We start from the raw sequence: 23,324 nt of genomic DNA on the forward strand, positions 1-23,324 counted from the left end.
CAATTGTGAATTCTAAATCTGAGATTGATAGATTCTGTGAATCAAGGGTATTAAGGGATATGGGACTAAGGCGGGTTTATGGAGTTAGGTCACAGATCAACCATAATCTCATTGAATGGCGGAACAGGCTCGAGGGACTAAATGCCACTGCTACTTTCTGCCTCCTGTTATACACCACCATCTCCTGCAAGAAGGCGGGACGTGTGTCTGGGTGATGTGCCTGTCATGGTTGAATAGCTGCCAGTGCGTGTGGCCTGTGAGTTGTGAGTGTGCGGCTTGCAACAGTGGTAATGTGTAAGGGTGAGAGGAAGCATGATTGGAAGATTTGAGCACTGACTGAAAGAGTTTGTTGGTAGGTGAGTGATGGGGGGTGTATTGTGTGGAGCAGTGGATGCTGCTGGCGGTGCAGTTGGTAAGAGATGCCACTTGACAGTTGACCTCACTCACCTTGACCACTCAAGTCAAAGCATTGAACTTCTTCCTGCACTGCATCCATGTTCGTGGTGCTATGCGCCTGGCATTGACTGCGTCCCCTACTGCCTCCCACTGCCTTTTGAGCATATGTCTGGAGGGCATCATGCCCCCCTCAACCACGGATATAGGATGCCCCTCCTTCTGTCCACCTCTTGCACCAAGGCCTCTACTGCATCATCAGAGAACCTTGGTGCACGCACCCTCGCAGGCCTGGTACCAACTCGGACCGGCAGATCGTTGAGGTCTGGGAGCAGATTGGAGGATGTGGGATTTAGTGGTGCGCAACATTTATTCAATGTTTTAACATAACTCAACAGTTTGTAAACATATGGACGGGACCTGCATCTGTGTTCTACGTGTGCAATGTCTGATCTCTGTTCAGACAGCAGATTGCTAGGTTCTCCAGTCTCTCATCCCTGGTACCATTCTAGTAAATCTCTTCTGCATCCTCTCTATGGCCTTGACATCCTAAAGTGCGGTGCCCATTGAATTGAACACAATACTCCAGCTGAGGCCTAATCAGTTTTTAAGAGGCTCTTTAACTATCATCCCGCCAGCTTTAATTGCCAGCGGGATTTCCGGATTCGGGATGCCTGCGCACATACAGGTGCATCCATGGGGAACTCGGAAGACGGCGGGTTGGAACCGGCTTCAGAAACCGAATGGGATTTCCCCAATTTTCGGAGCCCCCCTGCCCCCAACGCACCTGCAATTTCCCGGGAAAATCGAGCCCCATGTTTTTATTAATTTTTTTAAGAGGTACAGCCTGCCTTTAAGAGATTCGGGCTCCACCCTGCTGGTGGAAAGTGCGAATGTCATGGAATTGTAGTGGCAAGTTTCATGGAATGGTGTGGTACAGCACAGAAGGAGGCCATTCGACCCATCATGCCTGTGCCTGCTCTTTGAAAGAGCAATCCAATTGGTCCCACTCCCCTGCTCTTTCCCATAGTCCTGTAAATGTTTTCCTTCAAGTACAATAAATTTTGAAAGTCATTATTGAATCTACTTCCACCATCCTTTCAGGCAGTTACATCCAGATCATAACAACTCGCTGCATTAAAAAAATGTTTCTTCATCTCACCTCTGGTTCTTTTGCTAATCACCTTAAAACTCTGTCTTCTGGTTACCGACCCTTCTGCCACTGGAAACAGTTTCTCCTTCTTTCCTCAAGGCCTGGATTTTTCACATGCTCAAGGTAAGTTCTAATGTAGCACACCTGCGACCGGTTGACCGGGCACTGGTTAATCGCGCAATGCGATGCCCGCGCCCATTTTCAGGGGTTAACCAATTTAACTCCCAAATTTTTTTCAGATTGGATGTACCACTTTAAAAGTTGGGCTAGGCTGCCACCTGGTGTACAAAACCTGCATTCCTCAATGCTTGATAAACACGGGCTTATGCTGATCTGAGCAATGGAATCTAGTTTCCTAAGTCGCTATCCATTTACTCCATTGCACTCCTTTATTCCAATTATATGAAATCCTTGCTGCAGGCATAATACATAAAGGTATCATTTTGATCCAATTATGTTAATGTTTTTTCCCAATATCAATATTTCTCATGCTCAGTATAAGCAAAGTTGTCAACCTGTGATCCAATTACACAGGATTGCAGTCTGATATATGCTGTTAAAGAGGCAAGTTAGTTTTCATTCAGACTTACAGGCAAACTCAAACTGAAAACACAATTTGACAGGACTGTTTTTAAGTGGAAGTTGCTGCCAGTTGTGCACGCCTAGTATGATTCTCTCGATCGTCCACGGTAACTTCGCCCTTTCTCTGGAATTTCCACGGATCTTCTGCCAACATTACGGCCTGCAATTGGGAGAAGCTCCATGGAATTTTAACACCTTGATGTTGTTTTTATGATTCTGTTGGTACCAGTATAAGTAATCAATATCATAGTATCATAGTAGGTACAGCACAGGAGGAGGCCATTCGGCCCATTGTGCCTGTGCCAGTTCTTCGAAAGAGCTATTCAATTAGTCCCATTCCCCTGCTCTTTCCCCATTGCCTGTAAATTTTTTCCCTTCAAGGATTTATCTAATTCTCTTTTGAAAGTACCTATTGAATCTGCTTGCACCACCCTTTCAGGCAGTGCATTCCAGGTCATTACAACTCGCTGGGTAAAAATCATTTCCTCATGAGGCCTCTTGTTCTTTTGCTGATCACCTTAAATCTGTGTCCTCTGGTTACCAACCATTCTGCCACTGGGAACAATTTCTCCTTATTTACTCTATCAATACCGTTCATGACTTCTATCAAATCTCCTCTTAACCCTCTCTGTTCTATGGAGAACAACCCCAGCTTCTCCAATCTCTCCACATAACTGAAGTCCCTCATCCCTAGTACCATTCTAGTAAATCTCTTTTGCACCCTCTCTAAGGCCTTGACAGCCTTCCTAAAGTGTGGTGCCCAGAATTAAACACAATACTCCATCTGAGGCCTAACCAGTTATGCTAAAAGTTTAGCAGAACTTCCTTGCTTTTGTACTCTATGCCTCCATTAATAAAGCTCAGGATCCCATATTCTATTTTAACAGCCTTCTCAACTTGTCCTGTCACCTTCAAACATTTGTGTATGTGCACCTCAGGTCTCTCTGTTCCTGCATCCCCTTTAAAATTGTACCATTTAGTTTATATTGCCTCTCCTCATTCTTCCTACCAAAATGTATTACTTCACACTTCTCTGTGTTAAATTTCATCTGCCCATTTCACCAGTCTATGTCCTCCTGAAGTCTGTTACTATCCTCCACATTGTTTACTACATTTTCGAGTTTCGTGTCATCTACAAACTTTGAAATTATAACCTCTATATCCAAGTCCAGATCATTAATATATATCAAAAGATCAGTGGTCCTAATACTGACCTCTGTGGAACACAACTGTACACTTCCCTCCAGCCTGATAAACAACCATTCACAAGTACTCTCTGCTTTCTGTCCCTTAGCCAATTTTGTATCCACACTGCCACTGTCCCTTTAATCCCTTCGGCTTTAATTTTGCTATAAGTCTATTATGTGGTATTTTATCAAATGCCTTTTGAAGGTCCATATACATAACATGAACTGCACCACCCTTATCAACCTTCACTTCATCAATGAACTCAATCAAATTAGTCCATCACGATTTTCCTTTAACAAATCCATGCTGTCTTTCATTTATTAGCCCATACTTTTCCAAGTGCCAATTAATTTTGTCCCGGATTATTGTCTCTAAAAGTTTCCCCACCACCGATGTTAGGCTGACTGGCCTGTAATTGCCAGGTTTATCCCTCTCCCCTTTTTTGAACAGGGGTGAAACATTTGCAATCCTTCAGTCCTCCGGCACCATCCCCATATCTAAGGGGGATTAGAAGATTGTGGCCAGAACCTCCGCAATTTCCATCCTTACTTCCTTCGTAACCTAGAATGCATCCCATCTGAACCAGGTGATTTTTCTACTTTGAGTACTGCCAATCTTTTAAGAACCTCCTCTTTATCTATTTTTATCCTATACAAAATCGCTACTACCTCCTCCATTACTGCTACAATGGCAGCATCCTCTTTTCTAGTGAAGACAGATGTGAAGTATTCATTTAGTACCTTAGCCATGCCCACAAGTAGATCTCCTTTTTTGTCCCTAATTGGACCCACCCTTCCTTTCACTACCCTTTTGCTATTTATATGTAAATAAAAGACCTTTGTGTTCCCTTTTATGTTAGCTGCTAATCTATTCTCATAATCTCTCTTTGCCCCTCTTATTCCCTTTTTTAGATCTCCTCTGTACTTTCTGCCTGGCTCTCTACAGTATTATGAACCTTACATTTGTCATAAGCCTTCTTTTTCCATTTCATTTTAATCTCTATATCTTTAATCATCTAGTGAGTTCTAGCTTTGGATGCCCTTCCTCCTCCCCCTTCCCCCTGTTTAATGTGTCTACTCTGTAGCCGAACCAACTCCTCCTTGAAGGCCACCCATTGTTCAATTACTGTTTTGCCTACCAATTTTTGATTCCAATCCATCTGGGCAAGAACCCTTTTTAACTCACTAAAATTAGTCCTCCTCCAGTTAAGTATTTTCACATTTGATTGTTCCTTGTCTGTTTCCATAACTATTCTAAGCCTAATGATATTATGATCACTGTTCCCCAAATTCTCCCCCACTGAAACGCGCTCCACCTGCCCACTTCATTACCCAGAACTAGATCCAGTACCATGTCCTTCCTGTTGGGCTGGAAACACATTGTTCCAGAAAGTTCTCGTGCACATTTCAGGAATTCCTCCCCCTCTTTGCCCTTTACATTGTTACTGTCTATATTGGGGTTATTGAAGTCCTCCGTTATCATTACCGTATAGTTCTTGCATCTTTCTATAATTTGCCTGCAAATTTGCTCCTCTATCTCCTTCTCATTATTTGGTGGCCTATGGTATACACCCAATATAATTGATCTGAACTTGGCAAATACACATACATGGACTGTCATCTGGCTCATATGTTTATTTGTACACATTTCTTATCGCAAGATTCTAAAGTCTGCTGATGGGCCTGTAGTGTATTTCCAGCAGTTTTGTTTTTTCATTTCAGTTTTAGTTTCTATTACTTTGTGATACCTGATTCCCCGTAATGTTTAATGTTTTGAGAGTTGTTAGTTACATTGAATTACATAGAATTTACAGCACAGAAACAGACCATTTGGCCCAACTGGTCTATGTTGGTGTTTATGCTCCACATGAGCCTTCTCCCACCCTACTTCATCTAATCCTATCAGCATATCCTTCTATTCCTTTCTTCCTCATGTACTTATCGAAGTTCCCTTTAAATGCATCTGTGCTATTCGTCTAACTACTCCTTGTAGTAGCAAGTTCCACATTCTAACCACTCTCTGGGTAAAGAAGTTACTCCTGAATTCCCTATTGGATTTATTAGCAACTATCTTATTGATGACCCCACAAATGGAAACATTTTCAGAATTTTAAAGACCTCTATCAGGTCACCCCTCAGCTTTCTCTTTCTAGAGAAAAGAGCCCCAGCCTGTTCATTATTTCCTAATAATTATAACCTCTCAGTTCTGGTATCATCCTTGTTGTGCTTGAGTTTCTAGAAATGCCTCCTAGTTAGTTGGGAGACTGGACAGCAATTCTTCCTGACACTAAATGGAGCATTAAACAATATGTCAGTTATTTACATCTTGTAATACAAATTACAATAAATTAAATGAAGCTAAATGTTAAAAATGACTGAATACAGAACACTTTTTTAAAAAGTGATCAGGTCTTAAAAGGAGCTCTGTACTAAAAGTTTATGCTAGTTCTTCCTCTGTAGCATTGGTGCAGAATAAGTTGCCATTCTTTCTAAAATCTGCTCCCTTGTGATGACATTTCCACCTCTCCCAGTTTGAAGCCCTCCAGTCTGTCTTCTGCCCTGTCCGCAGCACTGAAACAGCACAAGTCAAATTCACCGTTGATAATCTATGTGATTGTGATTGCAGTTTGCTGTCCCTCCTCATTCTCTCCACCACTTTTGACACCATCCACCTTTGTGGCATTACTCTCCCCAGTTCCACTTTTACCTATCACACCATAGACATTACATCACATCCAATGCTTTCTCCTCCCATGCCTCCACAGTCTTTTACTATCTCCCATCCTGGTCGGTCCCCTGGTAAGGCCCCCATCTTTGTTTCTTCAATTCCAACGGGCACATCTGGCTCTCAACTGATTTACCTATCCATCACCAGATCTGACTGGACAACATCAAACACTATCTAACCTAACTCTTCTGCCAAAACCGCCCACTACTCCAGGATCATCCTGGAGAGAAAAGATAACCCCTGGCTTTTTTTCTTCACTGCCAACCATCTCCTTAAATCCTTCTCTCCTGCCCCTTACACGCTCACCTCTAAGAATAAGTGCAAGGAGCTCATGACTTCTTTGTCACTAAGATTGAGACCATCCATTCACCTGCCTCTTTGCCTTGCCCACCAAGCCAAACCTTCCTCCACGCATCCCTTGCCCTAGCCCTGAACCCACATCAACCTAATTTCTCTATCTCCCCTTATGCCCTGTCCAAGCTTATCTCATCCATAACACAAACCCCCTGCTCCCTTAACCCCATTTTCATTGAAGTTCTGACCACTCAACTTTGCTTACTGGCCCCTATGCTAGCTGACATTATGGTATCCTCTCCTGAGGTACTGCTGTGTACCTTTCAAAACTGCCATCATCATCCTCTCCTCAAAAAGCCCACACTGGACCCCTCTGTCCTTCCAAACTACCGTCCCATCTCCAACCTCTCTTTCCTCTATAAAGTTCTTGAAAGTGTTGTCAACTCCCAAATCTGTACCCATCTTTTCCATAACTCAGTTTGAATTTCTCCAATCAGGTTTGCACTCCTGCCACAGCATTGAAATGGCTCTAATCAAAGTCACAAATGACATCCTCTGTGACTATGACCATGGTGCACTTTCCCTCTTCGTCCTCTCTGCAACCTTTGACATGGTTCACCACACCAACCTCCTCCTCCAATGTCTTTCCTCCCTAGTCAAGCCCAGTGGAACTGTCCTCGCTTAGCTGTACTCTTGGTTTTCAAGTCATAGCCAGAGCAAAAGAAATATCTTTTCTTCCCACCCCCTCACCTCGACCTCTGGAGTCCCCCCATGTAATTGCTGCCCCTTGAGACATCATCCACAGGCATGAGGTCAGCTTCCACATGTCAACTCTACGTTTCCACCTTTCTCAACTGCATCTGTTCCATCAGACTGCTTATCTGATATCCAGTCTGGGATGAGTAACAATGTCCTCGTTAAACATTGGGAAAACTGAAACGATTGTCTTTGAACCCCCCCCCACCCCATCCCAAACTCCGTACCCTTGCTATTGATTCCATCCCGCTTCCCAGCCACTGTTTCTGGTTGAATCAGTCTGTTCACAACCTTGGCATCCTATTCAATCTAGAGCCGAGCTTCCGACCCCGTATCTTCCCCATCACAAAGACCGCCTACCACCACCTCCAGAACATTGCCCACTTCCATTCTGTCTCAGCCAATCTGCTGCTGAAACTCTCATCCATGCCTTTGTCACCTGCAGACATGACCATTCTTCTGGCTGTACTCCCATTTCCACGCTCTGTAAACTTCAAATTATTGAAAACGGTGCCTGCTATGTCCTATCTCATATCAAGTCCTGCTTACCCATCACTCCTGTCCTCACTGATCTACAGTGGCTCCCGGTCCCCCGATGCCCCCATTCAAAATTCTCATCCTCATGTTTAAACTTTTTCATGGCTGTACTCATTCCTATCTTTGTAACCTTCTCCCATCCTATAACCACATCAGAACTTTCTGTTCCTCCAACTCTGGCCACTTGTGCATCCCTCCCTCCCATCACTGGTGGTCGTGCCTTCAGCCTCCTAGATCCCGCACTTTGGAATTCCCTCCCTAAACTCCTATGAATATAAGAAATAGGAGCAGGAGTAGGCCATATGGCCCCTGGAGCCTGCTCCGCCATTTAATAAGATCTCAACTTCCCGCCCGATCCCCATGTCCCTTGATTCCCTTAGAGTCCAAAAATCTATCAGTCTCAGTCTTGAATATACTCAATGACTCAGCATCCACAACCTTCTGGGGTAGAGAATTCCAAAGATTCACAACCCTCTGAGTGAAGAAATTCCTCTTCATCTCAGTCTTAAATCGCTCACCCCTTATCCTGAGACTATGTCCCCTAGTTCTAGACTCTCCAGCCAGGGGAAACAACCTCCCAGCATCTACCCTGTCAAGCCCTCTAAGAATTTTATACGTTTCAATGAGATCACCTCTCATTCTTCCAAACTCCAGAGAATATAGGCCCATTCTTCTCAATCTCTCCTCACAGGACAACTCTCTCATCTCAAGAATCAATCTGGTGATCCTTTGTTGCACCCCCTCTAAGGCAATTATATCCTTCTTTAGGTAAGGAGACCAAAACTGTACACAGTACTCCAGGTGTGGTCTCACCAAAGCCCTGCACAATTGCAGCAAGACTTCCTTATTCTTGTACTCCAACCCCCTTGCAATAAAGGCCAACAGACCATTTGCCTTCCTAATTGCTTGTTGTTCCTGCATTTTAACTTTCTGTGTTTTGTGGACAAGGACACCCAAATCTCTCTGAACACCAATATTTAGTAGTTTCTTACCATTTAAAACATATTCTGTTTTTCTATTCTTCCTACCAAAGTGAATAACCTCACATTTCCCCACAATATACTCCATCTATCACCTTCTTGCCCACTCACTTAACCTGTCTCTATCCCTTTGCAGACTCTTTGTATCCTCCTCATAGCTTACTTTCCCACCTAGCTTTGTATCATCAGCAAACTTGGATACAATTCACTGGGTCCCTTCATCTAAGTCATTATTATATATTGTAAATAGCTGAGGCCCAAGCTCTGACCCCCACTATTTACAGCCTGCCAACCTGAAAATGACCCGTTTATCCTACTCCATTTTCTATACGTTAGCCAATCCTCTATCCATGCTAATATATTACTCTCAACCACATGAGCCCTTATCTTGTGTAACAACCTTTTGTGTGGCATCTTAACAAATGCCTTTTGAATATCCAAATATACTACATCCACTGGTTCCCCTTTATCTACCCTGCTAGTTACATCCTCAAAAAACTCTAATAAATTTGTCAAACACAATTTCCCTTTCATAAAATCATGTTGACTCTGCCTAATCATACTATGATTTTCTAAGTGCCCCGTTACCACTTCCTTAATAATGGATTTTTCCAACGACTGATGTCAGGCTAACTGGCCTGTAGTTCCCTGTTTTTTCTCTCCCTCCTTTCTTGAATAGCAGGGTTACATTTGCTACCTTCCAATCCACTGGAACCATTTTAAAATCTAGGGAATTTTGGAAGATTACAACCAATGCATCCGCTATCTGCAGCCACCTCTTTTAGAACCCTAGGATGTAGCCAACCAGGTCCAGGGGATTTGTCGGCTTAGTCCCATTAATTTCTCCAGTACTTTCTCTTTACTAATATTAATCATATTCCTCACTCTCATTAGACCCTTGGTTCCTCACTATTTCTGGTATGCTTTTTGTGTCTTCTACTGTGCAGACAGATACAAAATATTTGTTTAACGTCTCTGCCATTTCCTTATTCCCCATTATAATTTCTCCGGTCTCAGCCTCTAAGGGACCCACGATTACTTTTGCTAATCTCTTCCTTTTACATACTTGTAGAAGCTCTTACAATCTGTTTTTATATTTCTTGCTAGTTTAGTCTCAAATTCTATTTTCTCCCTCTTTATCAATTTTTTGGTCATCCGCTCCGGGCCCACTATATTAACAACGACCTCCTGCTCGAACAGGCACACGAGAGGAAGTAGTCATCTCCGCCCATTGGAGAGGCCGCTTTAAACCCCGCCCCGTTGTCGGCCTCACATTCTGATTGGTGCTGGCTGCTGTCCGTTATCCGGAGAGGATTTAAAAGTACGGTACCCGGATGAAACTGGCGGTTTCCCGTCCCCGCCCCGGTCCCGGTTTATGATTGGGTGAGACCGGCAGAGCCGTCATTGGGAGGGAGGGCGGCGTCGGGCATCACGTGACGTGGATGAGCGGCGTGTGGAACAGTTGTGTCTTTGGTCGTCCGATAACAAGAGTGGAATGGAGAAGGTGATCTGCGACGAACATGGTACGTCTTTCAGTGCTGCGGAGTCGTTATTGGAAGTGTGTGCAAGTCGAGTGAATCCAGGGTGCTGTATCGTCATAGGATTCAGGTTTTGCAGACGTATTTCCGGAAGTGACGTATTTTTAACTGGCGGTTGGTGTGGCCAATCCAGAGCAGGTATTGGTTTTGGACCAATCAGTACGTTGAAAGCTGTGAACTTCCGGTAGCTTTCCACGTGGGACGATGACGTTCCGAGTCGCGGTGCTGACCCGGGTGATTTAGACTCGCTCGTGCAAGACCGGGACGTTCGTGCCCTCTTCTCGCGTGTTCAAAACTGGAAGTTGCATTTATATAGCCCCCTTTACATCGCTTCAAACTGTGCCAGAGTGCTTCCCATTCAATGCATTACTTCTGATGCGTAGTCGCCTATTATGGCGGCAAATACTGAAGCTAAACGTCCTCCCCCCCCCCCCCCCCATGATACTTTGAAGAAAGTAGGAATAAATGCATCATTTTCGGGTTGGCAGGTTTGTAACGAGTGGGTTGCTGCAGGGACTGGTGCTCGGGCCTCAGTTGTTTACAATCTGTATTTATGACTTAGATGAAGGGACCGAGTGTAATGTATCCAAGTTTGCTGAGGATGGAAAGCTAGGTGGAAAAGTAAGCTGTGGGGAGGATACAAAGAGTCTGCAAAGGGATATAGAAATGATAATTGCTAGGGAAGAAGGTGGTAGATGGAGTATAATGTGGGGAAATGTGAGGTTATTCACTTTGGTAGGAAGAACAGAAAAACAATATTTTTTTAAATGGTGAGAAACTATTAAATGTTGGTGTTCAGAGGGATTTGGGTGTCCTTGTCCACAAAGTTAACATGCAGGTACAGCAAGCAGTTAGGAAGGCAAATGCTGTGTTGGCCTTTATTGCAAGGGAGTTGGAGTACAAGAATAAGGAAGTCTTGCTGCAATTATATAGGGCTCTGGTGAGACCACATCTGGAGTACTGTGTAGTTTTGTTCTCCTAGAACTGTTACAGTACAGAAGGAGGCTATTTGGCTCATCGAGCCTGTGCTGGCTCTTCGTAAGAACAATCCAGTTAGTCCTGTTCTGCTTTTTCCCAGTAGTCCTGCAAATTCTTTCCCTTCAAATAAGAACATGAGATAGGAGTAGGCCATTTGGCCCTTTGAGCCTGCTCTGCCATGCAATGAGATCATGGCTGATCTGATTCTGGCCTCAATGCCACTTTCCTGCCTCAACCCCATATCCTTTGACTCCCTTGCTGATCAAAAATTTGTCTTAACGCAGCCTTGAATATATTCAGTGACTCAGTCCCCATTGCTGTTTGGGGCAAAGAATTCCAAAGGTTCACAACCCTCAGAAGAAATTTCTCCTCATCTCCATCTTAAATGGGTGGCCCCTTATTCTGAGACTATGCCCCCTAGTTTTAGATTCCCCTATGAGGGATAATATCCTCTCAGCATTTACCCTGTCAAGCCCCCTCCAGAATCTTATATGTTTCAATAAGATCTCCTCTCATTCTTCTAAACTCCAGTGGGTATAGGCCCAACCTGCTCAATCTTTCCTCATAAGAAAACCCTTCCATACCTGGAACAACCTAGTGAACCTTCTCTGAACCACCTCCATGCAAGTATATCCTTCCTTAAATAAGGGGACCAAAACTGTACGCAGCACTCCAGGTGCCGTCTCACCAGCACCCTGTACAATTGTAGCAAGACTTCCCTGCTTTTATACTCCATCCCCCTTGAAATAAAGGCCAATATTGCATTTGCCTTCCCAATTACCTGCTGCATCTGTATGCTAACTTTGTGTTTCATGTACGAGGACACCCAAATCCCTCTACCGCAGCATTCTGTAGTCTTTCTCCATTTATATCATATTTTGCTTTTTTATTCTTCCTACGAAAGTGGGTGACTTCACATTTTCCCACATTATATTCCATCTGCCAAATTTTAGCCTACTCGCTTAACCTATCTATCTCCCTTTGCAAACACTTTGTGTCTTCCTCATAACTTACTTTTCCACCTATCTTTGTATCAGCAGCAAATTTGGCCACAGTACACTAGCTTCCTTCATCCACGTCATTGATATAAATTGTAAATAGTTGAGGCCCCCGCACTGATCCCTGCGGCACCCCACTGGTTACAGATTGCCATCCTGAAAATGACCCCTTTATCCCAACTCTCCTGTTGGCTAGCCAATCCTCTATCCATGCTAATATATTACCCCCAACACCATGAGCTCTTGTGCAGTAACTTTTTATGTGGCACCTTATCGAATGCCTTTTGGAAATCTAAATACACTTCATCTACTGGTTCCCCTTCATCCACCCTGCTCGTTACTTCCTCAAAGAATTCTAATAAATTTGTCAAACAATTTCCCTTTCATAAAACCATGTTGACTCTCCTTGATTTTATTTTGAGTCTCTAAATGTCCTGCTACTACTTCCTTAATAATCGATTCTATCATTTTCCCAATGACAGATGTTAGGCTAATTGGCCTATAGTTAGTGACCTGCTTTCTGTCTTCCCTCCTTTCTTGAATAGGGCCGTTACATTTGCGGTTTTCCAATCCGCTGGGACCTTTCCAGAATCTAGTGAATTTTGGAAAATTACAACCAATGCATCCACTATCTCTGTAGCCACTTCTTTTAAGACCCTCGGATGCAAGCCATCGGGTCAGCCTTTAGACCCATTAGTTTGCCTAGTACTTTTTCTGTAGTGATAGTGATTGTTTTTAGATCCTCCCTCCCCTTTGCCCCTTGATTATCTACTATTATCGTTATGCTTTTAGTGTCTTTTACTGTGAAGACAGATACAAAATATCTGTTAAATGCCTCTGCCATTTCCTTGTTTTCAATTATTATTTCTCCAGTCTCATCTTTTAAGGGACCTATACTTAGTTTAGCTACTCTCTTCCTTTTTATATAGTTGTAAAAGCTCTTATTGTCAGTTTTTATATTTCCTGCTAGTTTACTCTCAAACTATTTTCTCTTTTTTTAGCCCTTCTTTGCTAATTTCTAAAATTTTCCAAATCTTCGGGCTTACCACTCATCTTTGCCACGTTGTATGCCTTTTCTTTTAACTTGATACCATCCTTAACTTCCTTAATTAGCCATTGTACACCCTTCTCGTGGAGTCTTTCCTCCTTACTGGGATATATTTTTGTTGAGAGTCATAAAATATCTTTTTAAATGTCTGCCGCTGCTTATCCACTGTCATACCTTCTAATCTGTTTTCCCGGTCCACTTTAGCCAACTCTGTCCTCATGACATTGTAACTGCCCTTATTTAGGTTTAATACAGTAGTTTCAGATCCAAAATCCTCACTCAAACTGGATGTGAAATTCTATCTTCTTATGATCGCTGTTTCCTAAAGGATCCTTTACTTTGAGGTCATTAATTAATCCTGTCTCATTACCCATTACTAGATCTAAAATGGCCTGTTCCCTGGTTGGTTCCAAAACATATTGTTCTAAGAAACAGTCCCAAATACACTCTATGAACTCATCTTAAGGGCTACTTTTGCCAATTTGATTTATTCCATCTATATGAAAGTTAAAATCACCCATGATTATTGCATTACCTTTTTTACAGGCCCCCATTATTTTTTGATTTATATTTTGCCCTCTGGTGTAGCTACTGCTAAGGGGCCTATAGACTATCCCCACCAGTGATTTCTTACCCTTGCAATTTCTTACCTCCACCCAGATTGATTCTACATCTTGATCTTCTGAGCCAAGATCATTTCTCACTATTGTACTCATTTCATTCTTTATTAACAGAGCTACCCTACCATCTTTTCCTTTCTTCCTATCCTTCCGAAATGTCAGATAGCCCTGAATATTCAGTTCCAAACCTTGGTCACCTTGCTACCACGTCTCTGTAATGGCAACGAGATCATACCCATTTGTTTCTATTTCTGCTGTCAATTCATCTATCTTATTACAAATGCTGTGCGTATTCAGATAAAGAACCTTTAATTCTGCCTTTTTACCATTTTTTTCCTACTCTGACCCCATTTGCTGGTGCACTCTTATGTTTGTTCGCTCTGTCCCTGTCACACTCTGGTTATCATTACCCCTATCTCTGCCCTGTACTACTTCCTTGTCCTTTCTCTTCAACATTCTAAATTTCTCCCCACCTGAACTCTTTTCCGCCCACCCCCATTTATTTTAAAGCCCTATCTACAGCCCTAGTTATTCGATTCGCCAGAATACTGGCCCCAGTATGGTTCAGGCGAAGCCCGTCTTGATGGAACAGCTCTCTCTTTCCCCAGTACTGGTGCCAGTACTGATACAGAGATTATTACCTTTGTGGTTCTGCTTTTTAATTTAGTCCCTAGCTGCTCAAACTCACTCAGCAGAACCTCTTTCTTAGTCTTACCTATGTTGCTGGTACCTACGTGGACCACTACAACTGGATCCTCCCACTCCAAGTTCCCCTCTGGCCCGGAGGAGATGTCCTTAACCCTGGCACCGGGTAGGCAACAGAGCCTTCGGGACTCACGCTCTTGGCTGCAGAGAACAGTATCTATCCCCCTAATTATACTATTGCCTATACTACCACCTTCCTTTTTACTCCCCCCCCCCCCCCCCCCCCCACTTGCATGGCCTCCTGTACCATGGTGCCGTGGTCAGTTTGTTCATCCTCCCTGCAGTTCTTGCTCTCGTCCACACAACTTGCAAGAACCTTGTAACTGTTAGACAAGTACAAGGGCTAAGGCTCCTCCAGTGGTACCTCCTGGATCCCCGTACCTGCCTCACTCGCAGTCACACTCTCCTGTCCCTGACCACGGGCCAAATCTAAAGTATTTAGTCTAAAGGGGGTGACTACCTCCTGGAACAAAGTGTCCAGGTAACTTTCTCCCTCCCTGATGTATTGCAAAGCCTGCAGCACGGACTCCAGCTCCTCAACTCTGAGCCAAAGTTCCTCAAGCTGCAGACGTGGTCGCCCCGGACAATACTGCCCAGTAGCTCCCACATGTTGCAGCTGCAACACATCTCCTGCCCTGCCATATCTATAGTATTTATTTAATTAATTATGTCACTGTCAATCAAATTATTTATAATTTTGATCTAAGTACTAACCTCGTTTAATTTATTTAATTAAGTTTAGTTAATTATTAATTTATATGCTATATGGTTTTACTGTAACTTAGCTCACAGTCCTAAGAAAAAGAAATATTCACCACCAATCACCCACCTGCTTTACCTGTGACGTCATTCTTTGATTTTTATCAGAAAGCGGTCGGTCGGCTCTTTTCTAGTGAACTCTCACTCTCGCTTCGCTGTTTTTATCCCCGCTCCGCTCTCACTGTTTTCCACCGCTCTAGTGAACTCTCACTCTCACTCTGCACTGTTTTTATCCCGGCTCCACTCTCACTGTTTCCCACCGCTCTAGTGAACTCTCACTCTGCACTGTTTTTATCCCGGCTCCACTCTCACTGTTTCCCGCCACTCTGGTGAACTCTCACTCTGCACTGTTTTTATCCCCACTCCGCTCTCACTGTTTCCTGCCACTCTAGTGAACTCTCGCTCTCACTATTTCGCACCGCTCTGGTGAACTCTCGCTCTTGCTCGCTGCTGTTTTTATCCCCGCTCCACTCTCTGTTTCCCACCGCTCTGGTGAACTCTCACTCTCTCTCAGCGCTGTTTTTATCCCCGCTCCACTCTCACTATTTCCCACCGCTCTGGTGAACTCTCGCCCTCGCTCTGCGCTGTTTTTATCCCCGCTCCACTCTCTGTTTCCCACCGCTCTGGTGAACTGTCACTCTCTCTCAGCGCTGTTTTTATCCCCACTCCACTCTCACTATTTCCCACCGCTCTGGTGAACTCTCGCCCTCGCTCTGCGCTGTTTTTATCCCCGCTCCGCTCTCGCTGTTTCCTGCCGCTCTAGTGAACTCTTGCTCTCACTCTACGCTGCTTTCATCCCCACTCCTCTCTCACTGTTTCCTGCCGCTCTGGTAAACTCTTACTCTTGCTCTCACTCCGTCCTGTTTTTATCCCCGCTCCGCTCTCACTGTTTCCCGCTGCTTTTACCTAAGGAAGGATATACTTGTCTTAGAGGTGCAACGAAGGTTCACTAGATTGATTTCTGGGATGAGAGGGTTGTCCTATGAGGAAAGATTAAGTAGAATGGGCCCATACTCTCTGGAGTTTAGAAGAGAGGTGATCTAATTAAAACATGTAAGATTCTTAGAGGGCTTGATAGGGCAGAGGCTGAGAGGTTGTTTCCCCTGGCTAGAAAGTCTAGAACCAGGGGGCATAGTCTCAGGATAAGACATTTAGGACTGAGATGAGGAGGAATTTCTTCACTCAGAGGGTTGTGAATATTTGGAATTCTCTACCCCAGAGGGCTGTGGATGCATAGTCATTGAGTATATTCAAGACTGAGATCGATAGATTTTTGGACTCAATGGGAATGAAGGGATATGGGGATCGGGCAGGAAAGTGGAGTTGAGGTCGAAGATCAGCCATGATCTTAATGAATGGCGGAGCATGCATGACGGGCTGTGTGGCCTACTCCTGCTCCTATTTCATATGTTTCTTATGAAGGGCAGGGAGTACTCCATGTGCTGGCCACGTTCGTTCCTCAACCACCACCACCAAAAAATAGATTAACTGGTCATTCATTTTATTTTCCGTTTGTGTGATCTTGCTGAGTTTGTTTATGTAACAGCTGTGACTGCTCTTCAAAGGTAATGCTTGAAATGTGCTATATAAATGCAAACTTTCTGATTCAGATATAATATGGGTGCCCTTCTACTCTGCTACAACTAGTATCTTAACTCCAACCTTCCCTTCCACCCGTCCTCCATAACATTGCAAATTTTTCATTTATCACACCAGCTGCCATTATAGCCTTTCTAGGTTTGTCATATGTAGACAAAAAGCTAGATTGTGGAAACCTGAAACAAAAACAAAATGCTGGAAACTGCAGGTTTTTAATTTGCTGACTTACCTGTGAATCCACTTGGGCTATTTTTCTGTTAAAGATGATCTATGAATGCAAGTTATTGTCAGGCAGGAAAGAGCAGACGAGATAACATTTCAGGTGTGGACCCTTCATCTGAAATTCTGATGAAAGGTCCACATGTGAAATATCAACCAAATTGTAGGTAGTTTTCTGTAGTAAGCACATGCTCTTGGGAATTGTGTTGAGACTGAAACACTTGGAACCCTTACAGCTAGAGAGGAGACTCGGCCATTATTTTGGGCTGGATTCTAACCCAGGTCCTAGAAGTGAAAGGATAGTGCAACACTTTCACTACATCACCCTTTCAGTTATTATAGTATCCTTACCCGTGTACATTTGACTTGAAATTAAGATCGCAAAGCCCCAGTTGACAAAAGTTAATGGTTTTTAACGTTTTAAATTGTCTGCCAGAGAATATTTTATGGCCCCCCCCCCATGTTGAATGATTTTATGGCCATAGGCTGACTGGTTAACTGGAATACAATGAGTGGAGATATGTATTTTCAACTGGAATTAATATTTCTAATCTGAGAGAAACTAGTCTAAATTGCTTTGTGATATTAGTTTTGTCACAGTGATGCTGTAGCTGTTGTATAGGATTTTTATTTCTAGTGGTATTTCTCTAGACAAGTGTTACAGAACAAAGTGTGCTTACTGTGCTTCGTCAGCACATGAATCTGTTGCGGATGGTTTGTAAAACACTTGTACAGGGGGTTCCCTGCTTGTGAACATAGTGCAGTAAGTGTGCCGTGTTACTGAAATTACTTCACTAATCTGGCGAAAGAGGAATTTAATTGTTTGAGTTTAGTTTCCAGGAAAAAGAAAGCCACGATGTTCTGGGCCAGTGGGAAAGTTAGAGAAGACATCGATTAGCAATCACTAGTTCAGGAAAGCACTGAAGCTTTGTTGCTGGATCCAATAAAAGGTTGGAACTATTGTCTGTAGGTACAATAGGCTGGATTTTGCTGTGAGCGGCGAACAAAAGCGCCAGCCCTTCATTAGGCTTGCACGGCAAGTTACTGTAAGTTAGAGACCCATTCAGCACGGCACCCTCTACAGGGCATCTAGGACCTGTGTGAACAGGACAAGCAACTGTGTGCCTCCTTAACCAATCAGATTGAAGAATCATTAATGAGCAGCAGAGAGACTGAACCAGGAAGTGCAAGTGAGAATAGTAAATTCAATATCAAATCAGGTACAGAAAGCAAAATAAAGAGAAGGAAAGAAAGATTGGATTAAGAGACAGCAAGAAAAGGTAAGAACTTTTTAAAAAAAAAGAAATGTCCAACAATAATTAAAAGCTGAAGGAATGAGACTCCACACTTGTAAAAGTAAATTTTCAGTGCCAGAGAGGTTGTTTGGCAGTAATTAAGACTTACCACACCATTAAAAGGGTACTTATACTGGAATGGACAAGCCCTAATTTTTTTTGGCGAGTTTAGTTTGTATCTATGAGGTAAGTACAGGAACTTCACGTTGTCCAATGTATTTGAATGGTGAGTCAGACTGCGAGATGCCGTTTTCGCACAGCTTTTTGGAGGAGTAGGGCATCTCGGACAACTTCCAGATTTCCGCGTTTAACTGCGCATGTACGGTTGCTGGAAGTTACTGTCCGATTTGCACATAAATAACGGTGAGCGCTGTTATCCTCACCGTTATTTTTACAACAAAATCCAGCCCAATATGTAGGAAGTGCAGTAAGTACAAGGACTCAAGTATGTAAAAGTTTGGAGTAAAGAATTTACATGTTTTGATTCAAACAGAAGCAGATTTTAGATTTTAGAATTACATGTGATGTTCCAACCAGGTGCAGTGAGTCTGAAAGTTATACATGAGTGCTTTTTATGTTTCAGTGCTGACTTGATTTCAAACTTGTCAGTGCTGTTTTGGTTGATTTAAAATACTTTAATAGTGCAACTGAATGAAATGTGCCTTCAAAGCAGTATAGTCTATTAAAATGAATGAATTCTTATTTAAATTTCTTTAAGAAGCATATGCTGCACCTTGTAATTGTCAGCCATTGCTCAGTGCTAGCACTCTTGCCTCCTGAGTCAGAAGGCTGTGGGTTCAAGTTCCACTCCAAAGACTAGAGCACAAAATCTAGAAGGAGATGCTGCACTGTCGGAGGTGCCATCTTTCGAATGAGACGTTAAAACGAGGTCCGTCTGCCCTCTCAGGTGGACGTAAAAGATCTCATGGCATTGTTCGAAGAATAGCAGGGGAGTTCTTCCTGGTGTCATTGCCAATATTTATCCCTCAACCAACTTCACCAAACAAAACAGATTATCTGGTCATTATCACATTGCTGTTTGTGGGACCTTGCTCTGTGCAAATTGCCTGCCATGGTTCCTACATTACAATATTGACAACACTTCAAAAGTCCTTAATTGGCTGTGAAGCGCTTTGGGACGTCCTGAGGTCGTGAAAGGTGCTATATAAATGGAAGTCTTTTTCATGTCTTCACTCTAACTCTTTTCTTGATTGTGTGTGTTCTCGTGTTTCTTGCAGGAACCTTGTGTTTGCTGAAGACAGGAGTGAGAGATGGAGCCACCAAAGGAAAGAGTTTCTATCTGTGCGGAAACCAGCATAGCTCACCGTGTGCATTCACGCAGCTTGCTGAGTATGTATTGCTTGTTCTGGATCACAATATAGAGGAGGAAGTAGGAGTTATGTTTTGTTGAGAAATTTTTGAGTTGATACATTTTACTCAAAGATGCAATCTTTAGAATCCAGTTAGAAATTTTTGGAGCCAAGCAATGTGGAGATTCGCAGGTTGCAAGTGTTGGCAATACTGTAACTGAAAATTTAGTGAATTTAAGCACCATACAAACTTCTGTCATTGGTCAGAACATTTGTGCCTGTGACCATTTCAAGGCCCTGTAGTGATTTAGAAAATAGGGGAAATTTTCCAGGTGCCCTGACCAACATTTATCCCTTAACTAACATCATGAAAAACCGATTAACTGGTCATTTATCTCATTGATGTTTGGGACACTTTGCAAATTGTCTGCCACATTTGCCGATAAAACAACAGTGTCTGTACTTCAAGCAGTGTCTGTACTGTAAAGCACTTTGGGATGTCCCGAGGATGTGAAAGACGCTTGTTACAAATTTCAGATCTGCCTAAAATATTCTCTCGGGTTCAGCGGTGCTGGTTATTCCTGTGAGCGGTTCCCACGTCTTGTGTTTAGGGACATGTCTATATCTAATTATACAATAGCATAACCTGGGGGTGTAACAATAGGACCCCTTTGTGATCCGAACCAGATAGAGACTTTTGCATGTGCCATTTCCCAGTCTTTCAGTTGATGGACTGAGAAATACTTTAGTGAGAAGAAGTCAGATATGAATCACTAAGATGCTTTATTTTACAGACAGCAAGTGAGCATACAGAGTAACAGGTCTAATCAAATTTCACCTTAATCTATCTCATTTTAGTTCCTGTCTCGTGATTAACAAAATGCTACTATTTAGTTAACTCCAGATGATAAGGGTGAGGTTGGTGGGTGGGATGTATTAAAGCTATGTAGACAAATTTGTGGAATATTGCTATTTGCATACCACTTTAAGCTGAGGCAGTAAGAGTCAATAAACTCATCCCAGACTCATTGGGCTCGATTTTAGCACCCGCGATCGGGTGCGTTGGTGGCGGGGGGCTGCGAAAATCGGGGATTCCCGGGGCGGGTCGGGAGCGCGGTTCCAACCCGCCCACTTCAGGGTTTCCCATTGACGTGCTCACATGCGCGCGCAGCCCCCGCATGTGGGACTCCCGCCGGCAATTAAAGCCAGTGGGGTGCCACTTAAGGTATTTATTTAGGTATTTCAGGTCGTTTAGAGACCTGATTAACATGATATTTTAGGAGGGGTGGGATTTTGCAAACAACTAGGACTGTTTCCCGTACTGGGGGAAACACTTCCAGTTGAAATGGACTTGTTGCAGCCATCAGCCTGTGGCAGCTGCAAAGGTCCATTTGACAGGTGTGGGGGGAGACCCTCACTCATTGCAGGAGGCCACTCTGTCACTTTGGACAAAGTTTGGCCTCCACCACCCTCCCCCTAACAATAAAATTCACCAACTTGCACACTTACCCCGGTGTCCAGACACATTTACCTACCTTGCGGACCCCCTCAAATGTACATCTTCCGGATGGGGGCCGCCGTAGCTGCAGTCATGACCTCCTCGGAGGACGAACAGCATCACCAGCCTCGTCGGCCACGCCGTCCACCTCTGACACGTGGAGCTCCACAACACAGTGCTGTGACACATCCATCTGCACAGCAGGAGGGAGGGCAACCACAGAGAGAGATGCGTCGCAGAGGGCACTACCCTCGCCACAGGGTCCACAGACCGGGGCTCAGCTTCCTGGACCTCTCTGAGCAGCAGTGCACACGGAGGCTCAGAGTCACTCGACATGTAGTCGTGGACATCTGCAGCCTCCTTCATGCCGAGCTGCTCCCGGCTGGCCCGAGCACCATCTTCTTACCTGTCGCTGTCAAAGTCACCACTGCCCTCAACAACTTCTCCTCCGCATCCTTCCAGGGTGCCACCGGGGACATCACCAACGTCTCTCAGTCGTCTGCACAAAAGAGCCCTGCAAATACACCTACACCCACTCTGCAGTGACACAATGGGTGGCATCAGTTGTGGGTCTTCATTGCGATCCTCAGGAAAGGGCATTATTGCACAAACCAGACAAGATTCGCAAAGACATGGCAGTAGTGGTGCCAATATAATATGTAATGTGAGTTGATCAGAAATTAAATATAAGTAAAAACCATGACAAACCCTGAAACACCCTTGTGCATCCCCTTCATGCTTATGACACGTTTGCCTTACGCTTCCTACTGCACATATATGATGCATGCCCTGTGGCTGCAGCACAGGTAGTGGCAGGTTGAGTGAGGCTGACTGTGAAAGAGATGCATGAGAGGGTGAGTATGAGATAGAGCCATGAGATTGTAAGAAGATTGGGTTGGGTGGTAGTGGCGGGCTGAGTACTGGCGAGGTGAGTAAGTGCAGGTAAGATGAGGATTAGATTTGAGTGGGTGTGAGGGGTGATGTGACAGAGTAGTGTTGGCTGTGCAGAAGGAGATGTGGGGTGGGGGCGGTGATGTGGCAGACAGAGTGTAGGGGAATGAGTAAGCGTACTCACTTTGGCTGACCTACTTAGGCCGTTGCAGCGCCTCCTGCACTGTATGCAGGTGCGTGATATGTTAGTGGTGCTGGTGACCTCCCCTGCCTTCTTGGTGGCAGAGGCAGGCCGCTTCCTCCCGCCCGCCGGGGGAAAGATCTCTGTCCTCCCCCTCCTCCTCACCCCATCCAATAAGAGCTGGAGTGAGGCATCATTAATCTGGGAGCAGCCTTCCCCCTGGGCTGCTCCATGCTGTAATATTTCCTATTTCTTGCAGCATCAGTCAGTGGAGGACTGCCCCTTTAAATAGCGCTCCTCCAGCTGACAGACCTTACTGCGCATGCTCTGTCACACTACTCCGTCACATCACTCCTCACACCCACTCAAACCTCATCCTCATCTTTCCTGCACTTACTCACCTCGCCAGCTTAGCAGTGGGAAACCCAGAAGATCAGGTAAGTGGATCCAATCAGCCTGCGATTGTGCGCGGAGCAGACTGATTTCACCGGGCGCGTTACCCACGCGCCCAATCGACCCCCCGACGCCATGGTAATATCGGGCCCGTTATGTCAAGATGGTCCCATTCATTCTGAGAATAGTAGTAGATAGTTTCTAGGGACACACACCCAGGTGTGTGGAGGGTACGGTAATAGGCTTGGTCAGCACCTCTGGCCCACTCGAGATGGGGAGGGATCGGGAATCAAGCCCCAACAAGAGGATAAAGATCCACTGTTGCTTGTTAGCAGGCTGAAAAAAATTACTTTTCTTAGTCTTTTTTCTCTGGAACCTAGCCAGCTATCTAAGCCAAGGTTGGCTTTCTTCTTAAAGGTGACCTGCCTGGACCTTACTGGCTTCCCTCTCAGCAGACCTCACCAACTGATTGACCAGCACATGGGTCTTTATTCTCTTGTTTCCTAACCCACATGAAGTTGGGGTTTGATTCCCGATCCCTCCCCCTGTCTTGAGTGGGCCAGAGCTGCTGATCAAGCCTATTACCGTACCCTCCACACCCCCGGGTGTGTGTCCCTAGAAATCTGTCTCCTGCTAGTCTCAGAATGAAAGGGACCATCTTGACATAATGGGCTCAATTTTA

General features: G+C 44.3%; 1 protein-coding gene across 3 annotated transcripts in view; it reads left to right on the plus strand.

Moving 5' to 3' along the window:
• Positions 1-10,045: 10,045 nt before the first annotated feature.
• Positions 10,046-23,324, plus strand: part of ttf2 (transcription termination factor, RNA polymerase II) — a 51,262-nt gene continuing 37,983 nt past the window's right edge. For all 3 annotated transcript variants that reach the window (XR_010964416.1, XM_067992945.1, XM_067992946.1), the window contains exons 1-2: positions 10,046-10,133; positions 19,608-19,719. Coding sequence is in view for 2 of the 3 variants with exons in the window: in XM_067992945.1 (XP_067849046.1) it covers positions 10,106-10,133; positions 19,608-19,719 (140 nt within the window). In the remaining variant the exon portion in view is untranslated. The remainder of the gene's footprint in view (positions 10,134-19,607; positions 19,720-23,324) is intronic.

Source organism: Heptranchias perlo, chromosome 11 (genome assembly GCF_035084215.1).
Source record: "Heptranchias perlo isolate sHepPer1 chromosome 11, sHepPer1.hap1, whole genome shotgun sequence".
Classification (NCBI taxonomy): Eukaryota; Metazoa; Chordata; class Chondrichthyes; order Hexanchiformes; family Hexanchidae; genus Heptranchias; species Heptranchias perlo.